General features: G+C 39.9%; 1 protein-coding gene across 2 annotated transcripts; it reads left to right on the top strand.

The window, feature by feature from the left end:
• Positions 1 to 844: 844 nt before the first annotated feature.
• LOC120533185 (gastrula zinc finger protein XlCGF57.1-like) lies at positions 845 to 21,244 on the top strand. Of its 2 annotated transcripts, none has more exons than XM_039759920.1 (3): positions 845 to 921; positions 2,478 to 2,981; positions 18,542 to 21,244. In XM_039759920.1, the coding sequence occupies exons 2-3, from the start codon at positions 2,516 to 2,518 to the stop codon at positions 19,888 to 19,890; spliced, it is 1,815 nt and encodes a 604-aa protein (XP_039615854.1). In that variant the 5' UTR covers positions 845 to 921; positions 2,478 to 2,515; the 3' UTR covers positions 19,891 to 21,244. The 2 variants fall into 2 exon arrangements, with proteins under 2 accessions (XP_039615854.1, XP_039615855.1); XM_039759921.1 differs by lacking the exon at positions 845 to 921 and adding an exon at positions 945 to 1,199.
• The last annotated feature ends 731 nt before the right edge of the window (positions 21,245 to 21,975 follow it).

Raw genomic sequence — 21,975 nt, 5'->3', positions numbered from 1 at the left:
AATATCCTTAAAATAAAACGATTCTGCACAGCGACTCCCCAATACCAGCTCCATGTGGTGTTACCTTAAACTGTGAAGGCCAGTGGCTTAAAAAAGTTTTTATTGTTGTTGTTAATACAACTGAATCACAACTTGAAAAGTAAAACTACAATACTTGTCATAGTATTTTATACAGCAAATAATTAATCTACAATACATTTTTTTTTTTTTACAAATACAATCTCACAAGATCCAAATCATAATATAATAACTTTTTAGTCTAACGTTTAAATTGATGGTCTGCTTTGTATGCCCATTTGAAATTAAAAGTTGACCTCACCATTGATGTGTCTAAAGGTAAAGTAAATGTTGTATCTATGTGTGTAGAACAATGAATGGACCCTCTTTACTTGTTTAGCTACTAATTACATTGGATGATATGCATTCTAACGCATGGAGTGCTTTCTTTTTCTTGTTCTTTATATAGATTAGAAGCATTACACAGATTTGTTTTCCTATTGTGTCTCTTTTGTTACGTGGCTGAATAAAAATTCAAATCAAATTTTAAGTAACATCTCCAGCCAGTTGAAGACTAATACAACATATTGCGTACTACAGCTTATTGTTTCCACTTTTAATGGATATATCTCATCATGTAATTTGTAAAAAAAAAAACAAAAAAAAAAACATAGTAATAAAATGTAAATATATCAACAAAAAAAACAGCTTCTTCAGTTTTTTTGAAAGACTAAATCAGTTAGGTCATTTAATGGCGACTTTTGCTGATATTTTGAATTCGCCTGAAATCGTTTGATTGACAGCTCTTAGACCCGCCTAATTGGACCGTGTGGCAAGATGGTGACGTCACCAGAGCGACGGATCAGGTCGGACCGGCTGGCCAGTGAGTGGCTGATATTGTCGCCCACCTGTGTTTGGGAAAAGGTATGTACTTAAAAAAATTAATGAAAATGAGACACAAAAATTGAGAAAAGGAAGATCCATTATCGGCGTAGGAGTTCAGTGTAGACAAAACCACAGACTGCAGACACCGAACAGCACGTGAAGGCTTTTCCGAGTTTGTTGTGTGCCGTGAAGACTCTCTGCTCGGGTCTTGACACCTCAGTCAGGGATCCGGAGAAGGTGTCCGCACGTACTTAGGTGGTAGATCAGTGAAGGGCTACGAGGTTTGCGGGGTTTAGACGTGTTTCTTTACACGCCAGGTCAGTGTTCTGTACTCGCGTCTCTTACGGGTGCTGCACTTGTGTTTGCACTGAGTGTCTCTCACAGTGTGGGTCGCTGTGCCAACGGTTTACGTTCTGCTCAATTTTCAGTGCCAGTTCTTAAAATTCATTCTAATAGTCAGTCCGGGATTGCGTGCTCGTATCCTGCAATTAATTGGTGACCTGTGTACCATATGCTTGTATTTATGTATTTTGCACGCGGCGTATTTAGAGAATATAATCCACACAGCAGGAGTAATTTGTCAACTCTCTCTTTATATTCCTCTTTGTAATATTAGTTAAAATGAAAGAGATTCCTGATTAGACTTACTGTTACTTAAAATTAGTCAAGACAGAGGGGCGTCTGTCCTTACTGGTGTTTTAATGGACAGCGGGTTTCAATGAAGGAGATTGTGCTTCATGAATTAGCTGGAGGTTTTGTGAGTTTTAGAAGCATCTGATCATAGATGATCACACTTGATTATTTAGCTCAGCTTATCGAATGTGTGTTACACTGCATGTCATGAGAGCCTAACTGGCAAATTACAAGATGTGAGACTCCAGAGTCCAGTCCACAGGGTGTCACTGAATTTCCTTTAATGAAGAAAGGAGCACTTTATGGGGAGGTGATTGTATTCTGTAGTCCGTCAGTGAGTGGAGATCAACGTGGGGCTCTGAGGTCTTTCTTTGAAATTATTTTGATAAAGGTGTAGCTTAACAATTCAGTTAAATTCACAGGTAAATCCTAAATTAAATGGGCTATCAGATCCCATAAAGACAGGTCAGTCCAAACAGGTGCATTCTGGACACGATTTAGATTTGGGTTGATATGTGGTACATGAAGTAAAATGTAAAGGCATGTAAAATGAAGCCAAAATGTTAAATATAATTGGTTATACAGTAAGGGGTGTGCAGGTTTAAAGTTCATGTTATGGAAAAGTCTTGGAAGTCCTGGTGCACTCACTTCTGTCCACAGCAAGATGGTTCATAGCAGCAATAAATCAAGTCTAACAGGATTTTGCATTATATACATAGCACTCACACTGTATGGGGTCAGCTTAAACTAAATGGCATTCTGTCAAAGGCCACACCTGGAACACTGTGTTCAGTTTTGGGATTTATATTGTAAGGAGCTGCACATAAAAACGACTACAAAATGTCAAGCAAGCAGTGCCACCGAGCAGTAAGCCGTGAGAAAAGAACAGAGGAGTTGGCTGAGGTGTGTTCAGTGCTTTTTGGTGCATTTTAAATGTATTCTGTTTTGTTCTTTCATCTTAGAGAGGAAGAAAAGGGAAACTTTATAAAAGACGTGTAATATGGAGGACATGGGCCCAGTTACCCAGGAGCCTTCTAAGATGGCATATAAATATGAAGAAGCAGACTCAGAAGAGGTGAGCAATGAGGAGGAAGAGAAGAGTCACACACTACATACGGGCCTCCATTTCACGAGTAACTTGGAGGAAAGACGTGTGGACATCAAGAAAGAGGACTGTGAATGGGAATATGTGCACCTTCCTCAGGACTGTGCTAGCATTACGGAGGAGGACGGTGATTCCGAGGTGACATTTGACAGCAGAGACATGCAGGAAACTGAAATGGTAAGCAGTGTGAAAAGAGAAGACTTCAAACTGGAGGACGTGTGTTTAGATGTCACCGGATTAGGCCTCAGTCTGAAGGTTCATCACACCCTACAGTGTCACTCTGTCCTCACGAAGTCTGAGTGTATGGAGTCTGACGTGACCAGGATTGAGAAAGAATTAAGTTCATGTCCCTCTGGAGAAGGTAGGTGTCAAAGACAAACGCCATGTCAGGCCTGCAGCTTGTGGGATTTTATGTTGCGGTCTTGTTTTTTCACAGAGTATGCAAACTCATTGCTGATAAGTTACAGACTTTTACACACTTAATAACATAATGGTGTATCAGGCCCGGCCTTAGGCATAGGCGAAGCAGGCGACTGCCTAGGGCCCCGGCCCGCCCCTCCCCTCGCATCTTTAAATCACGTGGGCCAGCAGGGGCGTGTCTGCGTGGGTGGCTGTCTATAAAAGTGGAGCGGTTCGAGTCAAGATCTCTATGGGTCGAACGTTCACATCAGTGAATCAGCCCTCATCATCATTCGTCGAAATGGCTAAATTGTAGCAGCTAATTACTCCGGGCGAAAAAGGGATGCAGGGTGATGACTTCATAACGTTACAAGAAAACGTCTCCTTGGTCTAATTTTCACGCATTTCGCAGAGCTTCCAGGGGGGCTCCTGGACCCCCCTTTCGCCTAGGGCCCCATAATACCCAAGACCAGGCCTGGGTGCATTTTAAACTAAACAAGTCATTTATTCCAGACAGAAAGAGAGGCAAAGTCAATAGGAACAGTGGAGGGAGTGGAAGGATTGATGTTGGCCATCGTGAACAAACTGATTACATGAGCTGAGACGTTTTATGCATTCGGAAAAACTCTATGGAGCAAATGACTAGGAAACAAAATGTAATACGGCATTGGAGAAAAACTCGAGTTCAGACGGCGCATCGGCATGTCAGTGTTGTGCAGGAAAGTCCTGCCAGTCAGATAAAGCAGTGTAGATGGGTACTGGAGAAACAGCGGGCTGTAAAGGAGAGAGTGGCGTGAGGTACTTATTTAAAGTTAAAACGCAGGGAAGTGGCCATCATGTTTAAATAGTGTAGAGGCATTTATATCATTGAACTAAGAGTATTACTGTAGACACTGTAAGGTCCTTGAGTATTTGGACAGTGACACAGTATTCATAATTTTGGTTCTGTGCACCACCACAAAGGAATTTAAAATAAAACAATCAAGATGTGATTGAAGTGTAGTTTTAATTTAAAGGGTTTACCACAAATATTATATTAGCCATTTAGGAATGGCAGCCATTTTTATAGATGGTCCCCCTATTTACAGGTGCTCAAAAGTATATGGACAGACTAACATAATCATAAATATAATGGTTGAAACTCCCTGTACAGACAATGACAGCCTGAAGTCTGAACTCCCTGGCCATCTCCAAGTGCTGGGTTTCCACCCCGGTGATGCTGTGCCAGGCCTTTACTGCCGCTGTCTTCAGGAGCTGCTTGTTTGTTGGACTTTCAGCCATCAGTTTTGCCTTCAGCAAGTGACATGCATGTCCAGTTGGGTTGAGGTCAGTTGATTGATTTGACCATTGAGGAATATTCCACTTCTTTGTACTGAAAAGTACTTGGTTTGCTGTCACTGTATGTTTTGGCTCGTTGTCCATCTGGACTGTGAAGTGTCGTCCTATCAGTTTTGTTTGAATCTGAGCAGACAGTATAGCGCCCTGTACACTTCACACTTCATCCTGCTACTTCTACCAGCAGTCATATCAATAAACACCAGTGAGTGACTTCCATTGGCAGCCATGCATGATCAGGACATAACACGGCCTCCACCATGTTTCACAGATGACGTGGTATTCAGGAGCTGTTTCTTCACATCTCCATGTTCTTCTCTTTCCAACATTCTAGTATACTATGATCTTAATTTCATTTGTCCAAAGAAGGCTTGTTTTTTAAAAATTGTTTTCTGTCAAAGTCTAATCTGTCCTTCCTAAGCTTGAGGCTCACCAGTGGTTTGCACCTTGTGGTAGACCCTCTGTCTTTACTTTCATGAAGTCTTCTCTTGATTGCAGACTTTGTGATAGCCCTACCTCCCAGAGAGTGTTCTTGGTTTGGCTAAATATCATGAAGGGGTTCTTCATCACCAAGGACAGAATTCTGCGATCATCCAGCACTTTTGTCTTCTGTGGTTTTCCAGACCTTCTGGTGTTGCTGAGCTCACCATTGTGTTCCTTCTCATAACGAATGTACCAAACGGTTGATTTGACCACTCCTGGTGTTTCTGCTGTCTCTCTAAAGGGTTTGTTTTGTTCTCTCTGCCTAATGATGGCCTGTTTTTACTTGCATGGACGGCTCCTTGGATCTCATAATGAGAGATCACAGACACGGCATCCAAATGTAAACTCCACACTTGGAATCAACTCCATGCTTAGTAGTTAATGAAGTCACGAGGGACCTGCTCACATCTGGCTATGGAAAAGCTTGGCAGGCAAATGTCCAAATACATCTGAGCCCCTCGACATAGGGGGACCAGGATAAAAATGTCTGTCAATTCAAAACGGCTCATACGATATTTCTGTTAAACCCTTTGGATCAAAACTGCAAGTCTACACTTCAATCACATAATGATTGCTTTATTTCAAATCCATTGTGGTAGTGTATAGAGGCAAAATTATGAAAATTGTGTCACTGTCTAAATACTTACAGACCTGACTGTAGTACACTGAACTCCTGACATACACATAACATACTGTAAATATAATTTTCCAGTGTAGTTTTCTCATGATGGGCAGATGGTTTTTCGTTAAAGAGAACCCATGCAGGATTTCCACATTGACCCTGGTAGATGTTTATTTATTTATTTTTTTACAGGAATGCAGTTGACTTTAAATTTTTTATTATTGATTTTTCACCGTCACTTTCTTCCTAAAGATAATTAATATTTTAACTTAAAACTGCAACAAGGGTTTTTATTCAGGGATCCAAAAACTTGAATGCTATCAGCTGTGTGCTGCCATCTTCTATAGCATTAAAAGCATTCAAATGCCCGAACATTTGTGCATGGATTAAATTACTGTATACTAACCCAGAAGCTTCAGTTTGCATCAACAACATTTGCTCAGACTACTTTAAACTAGAATGTGGCACTAGACAAGGATGCCCCTTGTCACCACTGCTGTTTGCGATTGCCATTGAACCACTGGCAATACATTGTCGAAATACTGATCAGATAAAGGGGATTAGCAGAGAAGGACTGGAACAGAAAATCTCATTATATGCAGATGACATGGTACTGTATATATCGGACCCAGAAAATTCTGTGCCTGCAGTCTTAGCAGCACTCACAGAATTTCAAAAGATCTCTGGTCTCAGAATTAATCTGAATAAAAGTGTACTCTTTCCAGTGAATTCTCAAGCATATAATATTAGATTAGATACCCTACCTTTTATCATTGCAGAACAGTTTAAATACCTCGGGGTAAACATTACAAGTAAACATAAAGCTCTTTATCAACAAAATTTCATCATCTGCATGGAAAAAATTAAACAAGACTTGCATAGATGGTCAACCCTTCATCTCACACTAGCTGGAAGAATTAACACTGTTAAGATGAATATTCTTCCTAAGCTCCTTTTTTATTTCAAAACATCCCAATATACATTAATAAATCATTCTTTAAGCAATTAGATTCAACAATAACCTCATTTATTTGGAATTCAAAACATCCACGCATCAAAAGAGCGACCCTACAAAGACAAAAGGCAGAAGGTGGCATGGCTCTACCTAACTTCCAGTTTTATTACTGGGCAGCAAATATACAGGCGATAAGAACCTGGACACAAATAGAAGAACATACACAGGTTTGGACCGCAATAGAAGTAAAATCCTGCAGTACTTCTTTGTATTCCTTGCTCTGCGCTCCAATAAACACACGTTATCGGCAATATACTAATAACCCAATTGTGCTCCACTCACTTAGAATCTGGAACCAATGTAGAAAGCATTTTAAGACGGAGAAGCTTCTATCTGTGGCACCCTGCAAGAGAACCACCTCTTTCAACCTTCACAAACATATGCAGTTTTTAATATCTGGAAAAATTTGGAATTAACTTGCTTAGAGATCTTTATATAGACAACGTCTTTGCATCCTATGAACAATTACATTCCAAATTTAACATTCCAGCTACACATTTCTTTCACTATCTTCAAATCAGGAACTTTGTTAAACAGAACCTTCCAGATTTTCCTCATCTTGCACCCTCATCCATGCTGGAAAAAATATTGCTCAATCTCAAGGAGTTAGACTCCATCTCTACAATATATAAAATCCTTTTACAATCCCTTCCTTTCAAAGATCCAAGAGGACACTGGGAAAATACCTCTCAATTAATATATCAGAAAAGGAGTGGAAAGTAGCAATGCAGAGAATTCACTCGAGCTCCATATGCGCAAAAGCATACAATTATACAACTCAAAATTATATATCGAGCACATCTGTCTCGACTAAAACTCTCCAAAATGTTTCCAGGGCATGATCCAACCTGCGAACGTTGCAACCAAGTCCCAGCCTCACTGGGTCACATGTTCTGGGCCTGCACCAAATTAACATTATTCTGGACAAAATTTTTAATTACCTCTCAGACAGCCTTGGACTCACAATCCCTCCTAACCCATTAACAGCTGTGTTTGGGGTTCTTCCAGAGGGTCTTAAAGTGGAGAAGGACAAACAAATTGTGATTGCATTCACTACACTGTTGGCACGCAGACTTATTCTGATAAACTGGAAGAACCCAAACTCTCCTCTTTAAGTCAGTGGGAAACTGATGTGTTATATTATTTGAAATTGGAAAAATCAAATACTCAGTTAGAGGATCTGTGCAGACTTTTTTCAAAACATGACAGGATCTAATCAGTAATATTTTAAAATAAGTGCATAAAGCACAGAGAATTTATTAATTTAGGTATTTTTACAAGCCTTAAATTTTACACCGTTTGGCTTGCTCTCTCTCTCAGGGGTGGGGATCGATCTGTTCTTAATATAATTCTTTTTTTTGGTAAAAACTTGATTGCTATGTATTGATTGTAATAAAATTAATAATAATAAAAAAAAAAAAATGCTAACATCACGACATGTTGGCACACATCACATGACTAACAGCCATCACTGGCAAAACACCCAAAGGACAAATTGGACACATTGTGATGTCTTCAAAATAAAGATTAATGAGTAAAAATACAAAACGTTACCAGAAACTAGTATTTCATGATTCAAAACTGCGCAATCATAAATTAAGTTCTATATTTTCCAGAATATAACGTATAGATTTAGACTTTTAATAAAACAAGTTTTGTTGATTTTTTTTTTTCCTATGACACACGTTTCATGAGTGATTCTATCCTGCTCATTTCTTCTGTTTGTTGTTGTTGTGATTTGCCAGCAGTGTGGTATCCCGTCATCACAGATTTTAGTTCATTGTTTGCTCACTCATTTCTTTGACAAGACGCAAGGTACCTTTACTGTCACTGTACAATACAAAGAAGTATGGTTTGGAGCAAGCCTATAGAGGCCTTAGATAAAAAAAATAGTTAAGGCAGCTTAGTAATCCCAAGTCAAATTTTAATAATGAGGCCAGTGCAATGCAAGTCCTGTTGGATGTTGGACTTTTTAGATGATGGTTTGGAAGAGCCAGTTGTCTATGAGGGCTACATCTGCAAGAGATGCCAGCTGATCCAGCACCTCGAGCTCAGGGTCGCTGAACTGGAGGAGGAGTTGGCTGACCTGCGTTGTAATAGAGAATTGGCCAACTTGGCCCAGGTGTCCTTTAGAGAGATAGTGTGCACCCCTAAGGTGGCGCGGGAGGAGATTCCAGACCAGACAGGTAGGAATAGGTGGGTCACGGTCACAAGGCGTAAGGTAAAGGGTGCACACTGTCCGGGGGCATCAACCCCAGAATTAGAAGTGTCTAACCGTTATCATGTCCTGGCGGAGCTGGACGGTGACTCTGATAATTCTGAGGTGGTAGGCAGGGTTGAGGAGCCCCAACGGGCCACCTCAAAACCAGTTCCCAAAAAGAGAGAAGTAGTGATAGTTGGTGACTCAATCATTAGGGGGATTGAAGCGCTGGTGTGCTCCAGAGAGAGAGAGTCTCGCACGGTGTGCTGCCTTCCGGGAGCACAGGTGGGAGACCTCCCTGGAAGGGTGGATAGGTTCTTGGCCAGAGCGGGGGTGGATCCAGTTGTCATTGTCCACGTTGGAACAAATGACATACATAAGGGTAGTCTGTCAGTTCTGCGATCCAAATTCAAAGAGTTAGGTACCAAGCTGAGGAGCAGAACTGACAAGGTAGTCTTCTCCAAGTTCTGCCTGTGCCACGCCAGTCCAGGTAAGATTGAGGAGATTAGAAGGCTTAACGCGTGGCTCAAATCTTGGTGCAGGGTAGAAGGGTATAGGTTTATGGGGCATTGGGACTCCTTTTGGAACAGATGGGACCTGTTCCGCCGTGACGGGTTACATCTGAACCGGAGGGGCACCAATGTATTGGGGAGGCGTATGTGTAGGCTAGTCGAGGATTGTTTAAACTAGGGAATGGGGGGGCAGGGAGTTTAGGACAGGCCAGATTTAGATCTATACATGGAAGAACAAACAATGGTGTAGAAATAAAAATGCATAGTAATGTAAATTTTAAGCAAACACGTAAAGATAGAAGGATTAACACATTAAAAATAGCTTGCCTTAATGCTAGAAGTATCAAAAATAAGGTAAATGAGTTGGAGTTGTATGTAGCTGAGCACAATTATGATATTATAGCAATAACGGAAACCTGGCTAAATAACAAAGATGGGGATGAGTGTAACATAGAGGGATACACATTTTTAGGAAGGATAGACAGAACAGAAAAGGAGGTGGGGTTGCTGTTTATGCCAAACAGGGTTTAAATGTAAGTCATCTTCAGTTGGATGATGAGCCCCATCTTAGTGAGGACATGTGGCTTCGCCTGGAAAATATTAGGGAAAAGGTCTCATTTTAGGAGTGTGTTATAGACCACCCAATTCAGACAGTAATTTTAACACACATCTTTTAGTAATATCAATGGCAAATTTACAGGGGATATTATAGTCATGGGGGACTTTAATTATCCAAATATTAACTGGGATAACCTTACAGATGGAGTTTTTAGAAGTAATCAGCGACTGTTTTTTAACACAGCATGTTAAAGCACCAACACGGGGTGAAGCCTGTCTGGATTTAGTATTCTGTAATAATCAGGATAGAATTGAGGGTGTAGAGGTGATTGAACCACTAGGGTCAAGTGACCATAATGTAATACAATTCTCAGTATTTTGTAAGAGTACAGATGCAAAGACTAAAATTGTTAAGTTGAACTTTAGTAGGGCTAATTTTGAGCAGATGCGATAAAGTCTAAGTAGGATAGACTGGGATAAGCTTTTAAATGTGGAGACAGTCGAGGAGCAGTGGAACAGGTTTAAAAATGTTTTACATGTAATGCAGGACAGATACATAACTAAATTTGGAAGTAATAGGAAACTAAAAAAATCTCCACGATGGATTAATAAAGATTTAAAAAAGAAGTTGCAAAGGAAAAAACTGCTGTATAAGGCTTATAAGACCAATGACTGCAAAGAGAACCGTAGCGCATATGAGAACATGAGGGCAACCATTAAGAAGGATATCAGAGAGGCTAAAAGACAGTTGGAGAGGAATATAGCAGATAAGGCGAAAGAAGACCCCAAGAGATTCTTTCAGTATTTTAGTAGTAAAAGAACAGTTAAGGAGGAGGTCAAGTTCATCAGGAATAGTAAAGGGGAATTAAAAGATAAAGACAGTGAAATAGCAGATGCCCTAAACTTACATTTTTCTGAGGTGTTCACAAGTGAGCAAGTGGATAACCTGCCAGAGGTAAACACAACTACTAAGGAGGTACTGAGGGATTTGGAAATTGTAGAGGGAGAAGTGCTGCTCAGATTAAATAAGATAAAATCAAACAAATCACCAGGACCAGATAATATTTATCCTCGTGTTCTTAAGGAGGCTAGTGAGTACATTGTTATTCTGAACAGTCAGCATGGGTTCAGAAAAGGGAGGTCGTGTTTTACTAACATGTTGGAATTCTATAAGGTTGCAACAAAAGGATACGATCAAAGTGGAGCTTATGATATTATTTATCTGGAGTTTCAGAAAGCATTTAATAAGGTGCCACATGAGAGGTTGGGCATCAAGTTAAAAGAAGTGGGAGTTCAGGGTGATGTTTTTAGATGGGTGCAGAATTGGCTCAGACACAGGAAGCAGAGGGTGAAGGTGTGAGGAACCTCATCAGAACTGGCCGATGTTAAGAGTGATGACCAGCAGGGGTCAGTGCTAGGGCTGCTGCTATTTTTAATATATAGAAATGATTTAGATAGGAATATAAGTAACAAGCTGGTTAAGTTTGCAGATGATACCAAGACAGGTGGATTAGCAGATAATTTGGAATCCGTTATATCATTACAGAAGGACTTGGACAGCATACAGGCTTGGGCAGATTTGTGGCAGATGAAATTTAATGTCAGTAAATGTAAAGTATTACACATAGGAAGTAAAAATATTAGGTTTGAATACACAATGGGCGGTCGGAAAATCGAGAGTACACCTTATGAGAAGGATTTAGGAGTCATAGTGGACTCCAAGCTATCAACTTCCCAACAGTGTTCAAAAGCCATTAAGAAGGCTAACAGAATGTTAGGTTATATAGCGCCTTGATCTGTCGAGTACAAGTCCAAGGAGGTTCTGCTCAACCTTTATAACGCACTGGTGAGGCCTCATCTGGAGTACTGTGTGCAGTTTTGGTCTCCAGTCTACAAAAAGGACATAGCAGCACTAGAAAAGGTCCAGAGAAGAGCGACTAGGCTGATTCCAGGTCTACAGGGGTTGAATTATGAGGAAAGATTAAAAGAGCTGGGCCTTTACAGTTTAAGCAAAAGAAGATTAAGAGGTGACATGATTGAAGTGTTTAAAATTCTGAGGGGAATTAGTACAGTGGATCGAGACTTGTATTTTAAAATGAGTTCATGAAGAACACAGGGACACAGTTGAAAACTTGTTAAGGGTAAATTTCGCACAAACATTAGGAAGTTTTTCTTTACACAAAGAACGATAGACACTTGGAATAAGCTACCAAGTAGTGTGGTAGACAGTAAGACGTTAGGGACTTTCAAAACTCGACTTGATGTTTTCTTGGAGGAAACAAGTGTATAGGACTGGCGAGCTTTGTTGGGCTGAATGACCTGTTCTCGTCTATATTGTTCTAATGTTCTAATATAAGAGCAGACAATGAACTAAGTAAACATTAAACTGTGAAAAGCAGTTACTATTAACAGTTTCAAATATATACAGAGTAAAAGTAAAGATAAATGTGTAAGCATAAATAGAGAAATAATAAATGAAGTTGCAGTGCAGATTACAGTCAATGTCATGGCCGTGAACTCCACAAGGGTCATGTAGAAGTGTGTGACTGCAGTATGTGTGGCTGATGCAGAAGTTCAGTTCAGTCAGTGGTGGTCTCTGTTATATGAAGGGGCAGTGACTGCTGTGCATTTAAATGGCTGATTGCTTTGGGGTCAAAGCTGTTCTTCAGCCTGGTGCTGTGGGCATGCAGGGCTCTGAAGTGCCTGCCAGAGGGCAGAGGAGTGGAAATGCAATGGCCAGGGTGGGTTAGATCTTTACAGATGTTCTTTGCTTTTCTGTAGAAATCTTCCAGTGATGGTAGCTGAGCACCAATAATTCTCTGAGCCATTTTGATGATATGCTGGAGGGGCTTCCTGTTCTCTGAGGTGCGGCCAGAGTACCACACTGTAGTGCAGTATGTGATGACAGACTCTATGGGGCACCTGTAAAAATTAACCAGCAGTTGTGGAAGTTGTGCTTTCTTCAGGTTTATCAGAAAGTGAACCCTCTGAAGGCCTTTCTTGGTCATTGCTGTCGTGTTTGTTGTCCATGTCCTGGCTGAATCCGAATCACCCTCTCACCATTGATCCTTATGGGATGGTGACCACCCTAGTTCAGTCTCCTGAACTCCAGAACCAGTTCCTTTGTTGTCTAGAAATTGAGTGCAAGGTTGTTGTTGTGGCTCCAACTCTCCAGGTTCTCGTCCTCCTCTCTATAGGCTGCTGCGTCATTATTGGATATCAGGCCTATCACTGTGGTGTCGTCTGCAAATGTTATTATGATGTTAGTATCGTGGGTTGGTTTGCAGTCATTTGTGAGGAGGGAGTAAAGGAGAGGGCTCTGCACACAGCTCTGTGGTGCCCCAGTGTTTAGTGCAACTGATAAAGAGAAGTGCTCACCCATGTGCACAGTTTGTGGTCTGTTAGTGAGAAAATCTAAAGTCCAGTTACACAAGTGTGAGTCGAGACAACAAGTTGTTCAGTGTGATAACCAGTTTGATGGCGTTGAAGGCAGAGCCGTAGTCGATGAACAGCATCTGCACAAAGCTGACCCTCTGTTCCAGGTGTGACAGGGTAGTGTGAAGGGCAAGTGAGACACCATCCTCAGTAGACTGGTTTGTCCTGTAAGTTAACTGTTATGGGTTCAGGGAAGTGGGGATGTTGCTCTTAATGTGTCTGAAGACAAGCAGTTCAAAGCACTTCAGAACAATACGGGTCAGGGCCACTCGGGGACCTCGCCACTGCCTGTTTTGGAATAGTGGCAATTGTAGACGACTTGAGGCAAGTGGGGACAGTGATGGCTGGTGAACGCTGCTGTCTGCTGTTCCACACAAGGCTTCAGTTGTGCAGTTGTTCCTTTCTGTTCTTTTCATGCTGATTGTTTCCCAACCTGATCTTAAAACAACAACAACATTTATTTCTATAGCACATTTTCATACAAACAGTAGCTCAAAGTGCTTTACATATTAAAGAATAGAAAAATAAAAACACAATAAGAAAACAAAATAAGTCAACATTAATTAACATAAGATAAGAGTAAGGTCCAATGGCCAGGGTGGACAGAAAAAAAAAAAACTCCAGACGGCTGGAGAAAAAATAAAATCTGTAGGGATTCCAGACCATTAGACTGCCCAGTCCCCTCTGGACATTCTACCTAACATAAATCAAACAGTCCTTTTTGGATTTAGGGTTCTCATGGAAGGACCTGATGATGATGGTCACGTAGACTTCTGGCTTTCAGTCCATCAATGTTGGTGCATCATGATGCTTTGAGTAGGTGGAGGTGGCGCAGGCCGCCACCACAAAGAAACCGGAAAAAGAAACAGAAGAGAGAGTAGGGGTCAGCACGGAATTTAGAGCCACCATGAATAGTAATTGTGATGAATTGAACATACAGAGTATCAGGATTAAGTTAAAGTGAAGTTATAAAAAGGCCATGTTAAGGTAATGTGTTTTCAGCAGTGTTTTAAACTGCTCTACTGTATTTGCCTGGCGAATTCCTATTGGCAGGCTATTCCAGATTTTAGGTGCTTAACAGCAGAAGGCCGCCTCACCACTTCTTTTAAGCTTTGTTCTTGGAATTCTAAGGAGACACTCATTTGAGGATCTGAGGTTACGATTTGGAATATAACGTGTCAATTCCGATATATATAAGATGGGGTGAGATTATTTAAGGCTTTATAAACCATAAGCAGTATTTTAAAGTCAATCCTGAATGACACAGGTAACCAGTGTAGTGACATCAAAACTGGAGAAATGTGTTCGGATTTTCTTTTCCTAGTTAGGATTCTAGCAGCTGCATTCTGCACTCATTGCAAGTGATTTATATCTTTTTTGGGTAGTCCTGAGAGGAGTGCATTACAGTAATCTAGTCGACTGAAAACAAACACGTGAACTAATTTCTCAGCATCTTTCAGTGATATAAGAGGTCTAACTTTACTTATGTTTCTTAGGTGAAAAAATGCTGTCCTAGTGATCTGATTAATATGCGATTTAAAATTCAGATTCAAATTCAGATAAAACCACCAACCCTGTCTTAGTGTTTTTTTCTCCCATATTAAATTTGTCAAAACACTTTTTAAAAATTTTGTTCAGTGATCCCTCGCTATATCGCGCTTCGAGTTTCGCTGCTTCACTCCATTGCGGATTTTATATGTAAGCATATCTTTTAATTTATGCTACACGCTTCCTCAGTTGGTTTGCCCAGTTGATTTCATACAAGGGACGCTATTGGCGGATGGCTGAGAAGCTACCCAATCAGAGCACGTATTATGTATTAAATAAAACTCCTCAATGATATACGATATGCTTCCGGCACGGTGCTTCGCATACTTGAAAGCTCAAACAGCACGTATTGATTTTTGCTGGTTTGCTTTTCTCTCTCTCTCTCTCTCTCTCTCTCTGACATTCTCTGCTCCTGACGGAGGGGGTGTGAGCAGAGGGGCTGTTCGCACACTCGCCTAGAGGATATGGATGCTCCTCTAAAAAAATGCTGAAAGACTACCTTCACATTGCTCCCTTTCTTGCAGCTGCTTTGTCGGGCGGTGCTTCCCATACTTAAAAGCACCTATTGATTTTTGATTGTTCGCTTTTCTCTCTCTGTGACATTCTCTGCTCCTGACGCGCACTCCTTTGAAGAGGAAGATATGTTTGCATTCTTTTAATTGTGAGACGGAACTGTCATCTCTGTCTTGTCATGGAGCACAGTTTAAACTTTTGAAAATGAGACCAAATATCTGTTTGCAGTGTTTTAAAGTCCCTGTCTCTACAACCTCCTGTGTTTCTGTGCAAATCTGTGACCCAATCGTGACAATATAAAAATAACAATATAAACATATGGTTTTTACTTTGCGGATTTTCACCTTTCGCCGGGGGTTCTGGAACTTAACCCCCGCGATCGAGGAGGGATCACTGTAATAAACTTTTAGTGGATCACTACAAACAAGTGGCAGCAAATATTCACATGATTGTTTTGAAGGCCTTTGTTTCCAGTCGAGTCTTTCGTGTTCCTTTAGTTGCAGTACCTGATAATTTGATTGAATTGTATTATTATTTTGATTGTCATTATTTATTACGATAGTTGGAAAAAATGACCTGATCGTCAATGCAGGATCGATATCAGGCTTAGTAAAACAACATTTTGTTTTTCAGATGCGGACTTGTAGATGAGGCATTGTGGACATCCTTATATAAGCCATACAGCCCTCTCATTTAAAGCAAATAAACTTATAGCTTATGGTTTACTGAATATTCAGGGAAAATATGGTGGGTTATTTTAATTGTTTAGTTATATTTCTCTTTATTTTTCCCTTTTTAGATTTTACTGAAGTTAAAGTTAAAAGACATGATCAAAAATGACACTTCAGATTATTAGTCTAAATTATCATCTGTATCACCTGCAGATATACTTTTTTTTTAAATAAATTTAATTGCATCATCAGGCAGATGTACAACTGACACAGTGGAGTTGCTGCTAGCAGAGGTTGTCTGCGTTGTGTCAGGTTTGGGGTGTAACACGGCTCTTATTGGCCTTTGCCCAATAATGTTTGTAACTGTATCTCATCAGTACTCCAATCAAGGTGCCACTTCCACAAATTGTCTCAAAACACAATCAAAAAAAGAAGACCTCCATCATTTGACATTTGTACGTCTATTCTTTTTCTTTGAGTACTTTAATCTGTGCACAGAGAGATTCTGAAATTCAGCCCCAAATGGGTTATCAAGCACCCCAGTGTACTCAAGTAAAGAGATGCTTTCCAGCCTGCTTCTGTCCAGGTAGGCCAGGTTTAGGGCTGGGAATCCCACCGTCGAAAGGTTCTTTCCTTTACAGTGCTGCCTCAGTGGCACAATAGCAGTATGAAAACCACAGTAACACCCACACAAGTCCATCCCAACACAAAGTGGGTGTTCAGCCTGAATTAAAGAATCTTTCAGCATACAAATCCATAATTAGCTTCTGCAACGAGGCCCGAGATAAAAGTCAACAGTCAGCTGAGGTGCTCTCGGTGCGCCAGCCATTATGTTCTCTGAGTGCTGTCAGAGCCTGAAGAAGATTGGACTGGGAAATGTTGTGGAGGACCACACTTCATAAGTTCCAAAGTCGAGCAGATCAGCAGCTGTGGTGGTGCTCCAGTTAAGAGGTTCAAATACCAGAGTGTGGTATCACTCTTTTATAACTATACGACAATATGGCCTTGGTAGAGCAAACCAGTCAGGCTCTAACTAGGCGCTTCACCCATATCACCCACCTCAATCCCTGTGCTGGAGAGAACCTCATCAGCATTTCACTTGGCACGAATCAAGACACGTGTTCTCATTGTGTAATAATGGAATGGAAAGAAAAGCAAGAGTTTATAAAAAAAAGAAGAAAGAAAACAAGCAATGTAGCCTATTTAATAAATATATCCAAACACATTTCCTCTGTGATAATAAAAATCCACCTAATCTAGAAATGGTACATTAAAGAATAAGAATTTATAAGGACGTTATATGAGTGCAAAGCTGATAGAATTCACCAAACCGCATATTAATTAAGTCCATGACTGCTTACAGCGCTCCTCCAAATAAAATGGAAGGTGGATACAATCTGTAATGGGCTACATTTGAAAATGGTTACCCGTTCTTACTGGCTACGAGGCCATGCATTTCAGTGAATGCCGCTGAAGCTGTCAGACAAATGCTGTGAAGTGGGAACGTGCTGCTCCTGCAAAATGAGGACAGTGACGTACTGCATAACTGTTTGTTTATTTATTTATTTTTGTGAGCTTCTGTAAAATTTTAATTTGCCCTTGGGGGTAAATAAAGACCTACCAACCTACCAACCAACCATCCTTTTTTTCCAAGATTTCTGTTGTTTGCATTCATGTTAATCTCCTCTTCAACTTAATGACTATCTTTTTCCAGAATTTTTTTTTTTTTTTTTTTGCCGTTTTGTAGTGCTGAAGGTGCAAAAGTTCCCTAACTGTTGTCTTGGTCACAAAATGTTAAAAATTGCAGTTATCTGGGGGAGGACATGCGATTATTAACTGACACATAATTATCTAAGAAGTCAACAACCTTTAAAATTGCCAATTGCGTTGCTACAAAAAAAAATGCCCTGCAAGGTCTTAGCCTTCTGTTCGATCTGTCACCCAAAGTGCACTTGCTTAGAGGTATTATCATTTCTTATCACTCTGACCTCGCTCAAAACAACTCATTCGCTGTTCAATTCTAACTCCTTTTTCTGCAGCTGGCCTGTCACATTCTTTCATAATAACCACTATTATTTTTATCCTTTGTTATTGGTCTGTATTTTTCTGCTTCGCTTATTTTCTAGTTGGCCTTGAGCTTACAGACATTCCTTCTTTCTAGACCCTTGGGCTGTCTTATCTTATCACTTCCCTTCCTTGGTCTTTGAGCTAGTTTATATTGGTGACAAGAGCTAAACTTTAATTAAAAAAACAAATATGGCATGTGCCTTTATTTAACCATTCATTTAGCAGGCCTGACTTGCATTAATATTTGCACTAAAGTTAATGTTTATATATTGTTCTATATTTATTTATGCTAATACATGAAAATACAAATTTTATTTTCCATAATATCCATCCCCATATGTGAGTATACGAGAAAGTCTAGGGGGGACCACTCCCATTTTTTTTTTTTAAACAAAAAATAAAGATTCTTTTAATCAATATCATGGAAATCTTAAAGTTTGTCTCTCATTGTGAGTTTCTTTCCACAGGAGTATGCTGTTACACACTAAATGGTTATCTCTTGTCAGTTCTCTTTCAAAACTTTGTATATTTACATGAAATTTTGTATCTGTCTATTTCTGCAGATTTACAAGAAAGTCACACAGTCTCTCCATCATTATTTCCTCTTCACTGTAAACCACAGCAAAATGAACATGTGAAAAAGCTGAAGTCTGGTGCAGATGTTTTGTTGCCAGCATCTGTGCCGTGTAGTCCTCTGCCTTTGGAAAAATTAACAAGTACAAATGCAATCAATGCTCAACAACAGGTGTATGATACAGATGTAATAAATTCTAAACAGAAATCTAAAACCAAACATAAGTGGAGTCATACAAGGCAAAAATCCTACTGCTGTACTGAATGTGGCAAACAATTCTCACAAGCTGACCACCTTCAGACTCACACAAGAATTCACATTAGCGTGAACCTATTTTGCTGTACTAAATGTGGCAAAGAATTCTTCACCAGTGGCGATCTTCAAACCCACAAAAGAATTCATACTGGAGAGAAGCCATATTGCTGTTTTGAATGTGGCAAACGATTCTCAAGGAATTGCGATTTTCAGATACATGCAAGAATTCATACTGAAGAGAAGCCATATTCTTGTTCTGACTGTGGTAGGCAATTCTCGCAAAAAGGGCATGTTCAGAGCCACATGAGAATTCATACTGGAGAGAAGCCATATTGCTGCTCTGAATGCGGCAAAAAATTCTCTAATAAACGCAATCTTCAAACCCACACTCGAATTCACACTGGGGAAAAGCCATTTTGCTGTACTGAATGTGGAAAACAATTCTCTACAAGTAGTCATCTTCAATGCCACACACGAATTCATACTGGAGAGAAGCCATACTGCTGTATGGAATGTGGCAAACGATTCTCCAGGAGTAACAATCTTACTTCCCACAGGAGAATTCACACTGGGGAGAAACCACATTGCTGTCTGGACTGTGGCAAACGATTCTTCACTAGTAGCGATCTTCAGAGCCACACAAGGATTCATACTGGAGAAAAGCGATTCAGCTGTTCTGACTGTGGTAAAAGATTCTTTGACACCTGTGGCCTTAAGATCCATAGAAGAATTCACACTGGAGAGAAGCCATATTGCTGTTCTGACTGTGGTAAGCGATTCTCTACAAGTAGCTATCTTCAGACTCACAGAAGAGTTCATACAGGAGAGAAGCCATATTGCTGTTCCGAATGTGGTAAACGTTTCAGTACCAGTGGTGATCTGCAAACCCACAGACGGATTCACACTGGTGAGAAGCCATATTGCTGTTCTCAGTGTGACAAACGATTCTGCACCAGTAGCAGTCTTAAGAGACACTTTCGAATCCATAGTGGGGAAAGTAAATACAGAAGTAACCAGCAAAACATCACTGAACAGAAGAATAATTACCACCTAGAAAAGGAATGGATTCAAAGTGGAACATAATCTGTCATAATGAGATGCTGGCAAGGTCAATTAATGTTTTGAAGAATTAAAGCAAAATATAGAAGCACAAATAAGGTGAAGTGACAGCAGAAGTGTAAGTTGTACAAGCTACACAGTAATCTTGATAATGTCGTCCCTGCTATACAACAGGCAGAGACTAAAAAAGTAAACATAGTAAGTGCACCAACTTATGTCCTAAAAGGATTAAAATGCTTTAAAAAGGCAAAAGTAGCTCTAACAATATGGACAAAGTGAACCAGCAAAACCTTAATGGACTTCCTCAATACAGACGAGTGCAAAGAAACACACAGAAGAGAGGCATTACAGAGGATGTTTTTAAACTGCGCTGAAAACATCCTTATATTTAAGGTAGGCATGACTCTATAATCTACAAATTAATTGTCAAACCCTGTTTTATTCCAGAGTTTTGGAGTATTCAACTGGGTAGAAACAGATTTTCCATAAGGTGAACATACATACATACCCAATAACCTGCACTTGAAGTTCATCAGACATTGGGGATCCTTGATCAATTGTACAATACTGGTGGATTCTCAAAGCAAAGCAGGCATCATGGAGAAGTGGCTGAGGCTGTGAACTTTAAATCACAAGGTTCCAAGTTCAACTCAACTATTCCTTTACAGTATGAACCAGAACAAGTCACTTAATCATATAGATACCTGTAAATAGCTGTCATATGTCTTGATCTTATTAATCTGTCTTAGATAAACATGCCAGCCAAGTGTACTTTATAAGTATTTATACAGAGAATGGCCTCACAAAATTGCCAGACAACTCCATGGGAAATGACAAACGTGTAGCATGGCAGAAAATATAATGGACAATGATGAAGACCCTTTTAGAATGGAAAATGATTACAAGGCAACTGAATGCAGACAGGCGCTAGTGGCCAGTGTGTTCTATGACTGGGGAGAAAGAAATTTGGAAAATGTCAACATTTACCACCCAAAATTACCCAGTTAGGGCAATTAATAGCTAACTAATTCATATTTGCACTGGTTCCGTTAATTAAAAACTGTCCCTCCTCTTGACGTCCAGTCTAATTCCATCACTTTTGTGAGTTAAAGAAAAGGCACTTACATGTACTATGCAGAGATTATTCCGCAAATACAAAAATGTTGTGACCACTGGGTGATGTTCATTCCTGTTGTTACATTGTTATTTACATCTGTATGTTGATTATCAGGAAATCAATAGAAATAAAAAAAAAAGAAAACAAACCATACCCTTCCATTGTTTTTATCTTTAAATATATCAGGTTTACAAAAACATTGTGGAACCTGTGAAAAGATAAATTAGAGTGTGTATACTCATTTAAAGAGACAAACGATGATTTTCAGCACCACCACTGGACTTTATGGATACTGTGTGATGCCCAATGGATTGGCCACTGTACCCGCTGGCTTCTAATTAATGACAGCTTTGGCAGTGTTTCAGGAGTGTTCATGTTGGTCTATATTAATTACTAGCAAAGTACAGTGAAGTACTGCCTTAAAATTTTTATTAAGAAGAAAATTAAACTTTTTTAAACTGAGGGAAAATATACCAATACTTATTTGTTAAGGATCTCTTTGTATACCACATTGTGAGTTCGGCCCTCCAGTTGTAATATGACCAAGCTGTGCGCTGAGCTTACTCTTGAGCATGCAACTTACAGTTGGCCATATGAACAGTAATCTTGTCTGAAATCTCACAGCCTGGATTGCTGCTGTCATAATCGGTTTGAGTTTCATGGTTTGTTTCAATTACGACAGTATTTGTAGGACTTGTGTTGAAGTTACATTCGGTATCTGTCAAGGGTTGTAAGCATACAACCAGTTTCATTGATAACTTCACATCCAGCTTTTGAGAGTTTAAACATTCATAAACATCAAAGTGTCCACTACTGAAATCGTCACCTGTGAAACTAAGATGTTTAAGAGGCATTGGCGGTTGTCGAAAGGTGTAAAATATTTGGCCATTTCAGTACATTTGAAAGCGACAACCAAACAATTCAGCGGCAGCCATCAACTCACATGCAGATCCATAAGTGAAGGGCTTAAGCATTTCACTCTTCTAGTGCTC

This window comes from Polypterus senegalus, chromosome 8, assembly GCF_016835505.1.
Source record: "Polypterus senegalus isolate Bchr_013 chromosome 8, ASM1683550v1, whole genome shotgun sequence".
Lineage (NCBI taxonomy): Eukaryota > Metazoa > Chordata > Cladistia > Polypteriformes > Polypteridae > Polypterus > Polypterus senegalus.
This window is presented reverse-complemented; position numbering and strand designations above follow the sequence as displayed.

Coding starts and splice junctions, on each gene's coding strand:
- LOC120533185 (XM_039759920.1), top strand. CDS start 2,516: ATGGAGGACATGGGCCCAGTTACCCAGGAGCCTTCTAAGATGGCATAT. Junction 2,982..18,541: donor TTCATGTCCCTCTGGAGAAG/GTAGGTGTCAAA, acceptor CTATTTCTGCAG/ATTTACAAGAAAGTCACACA.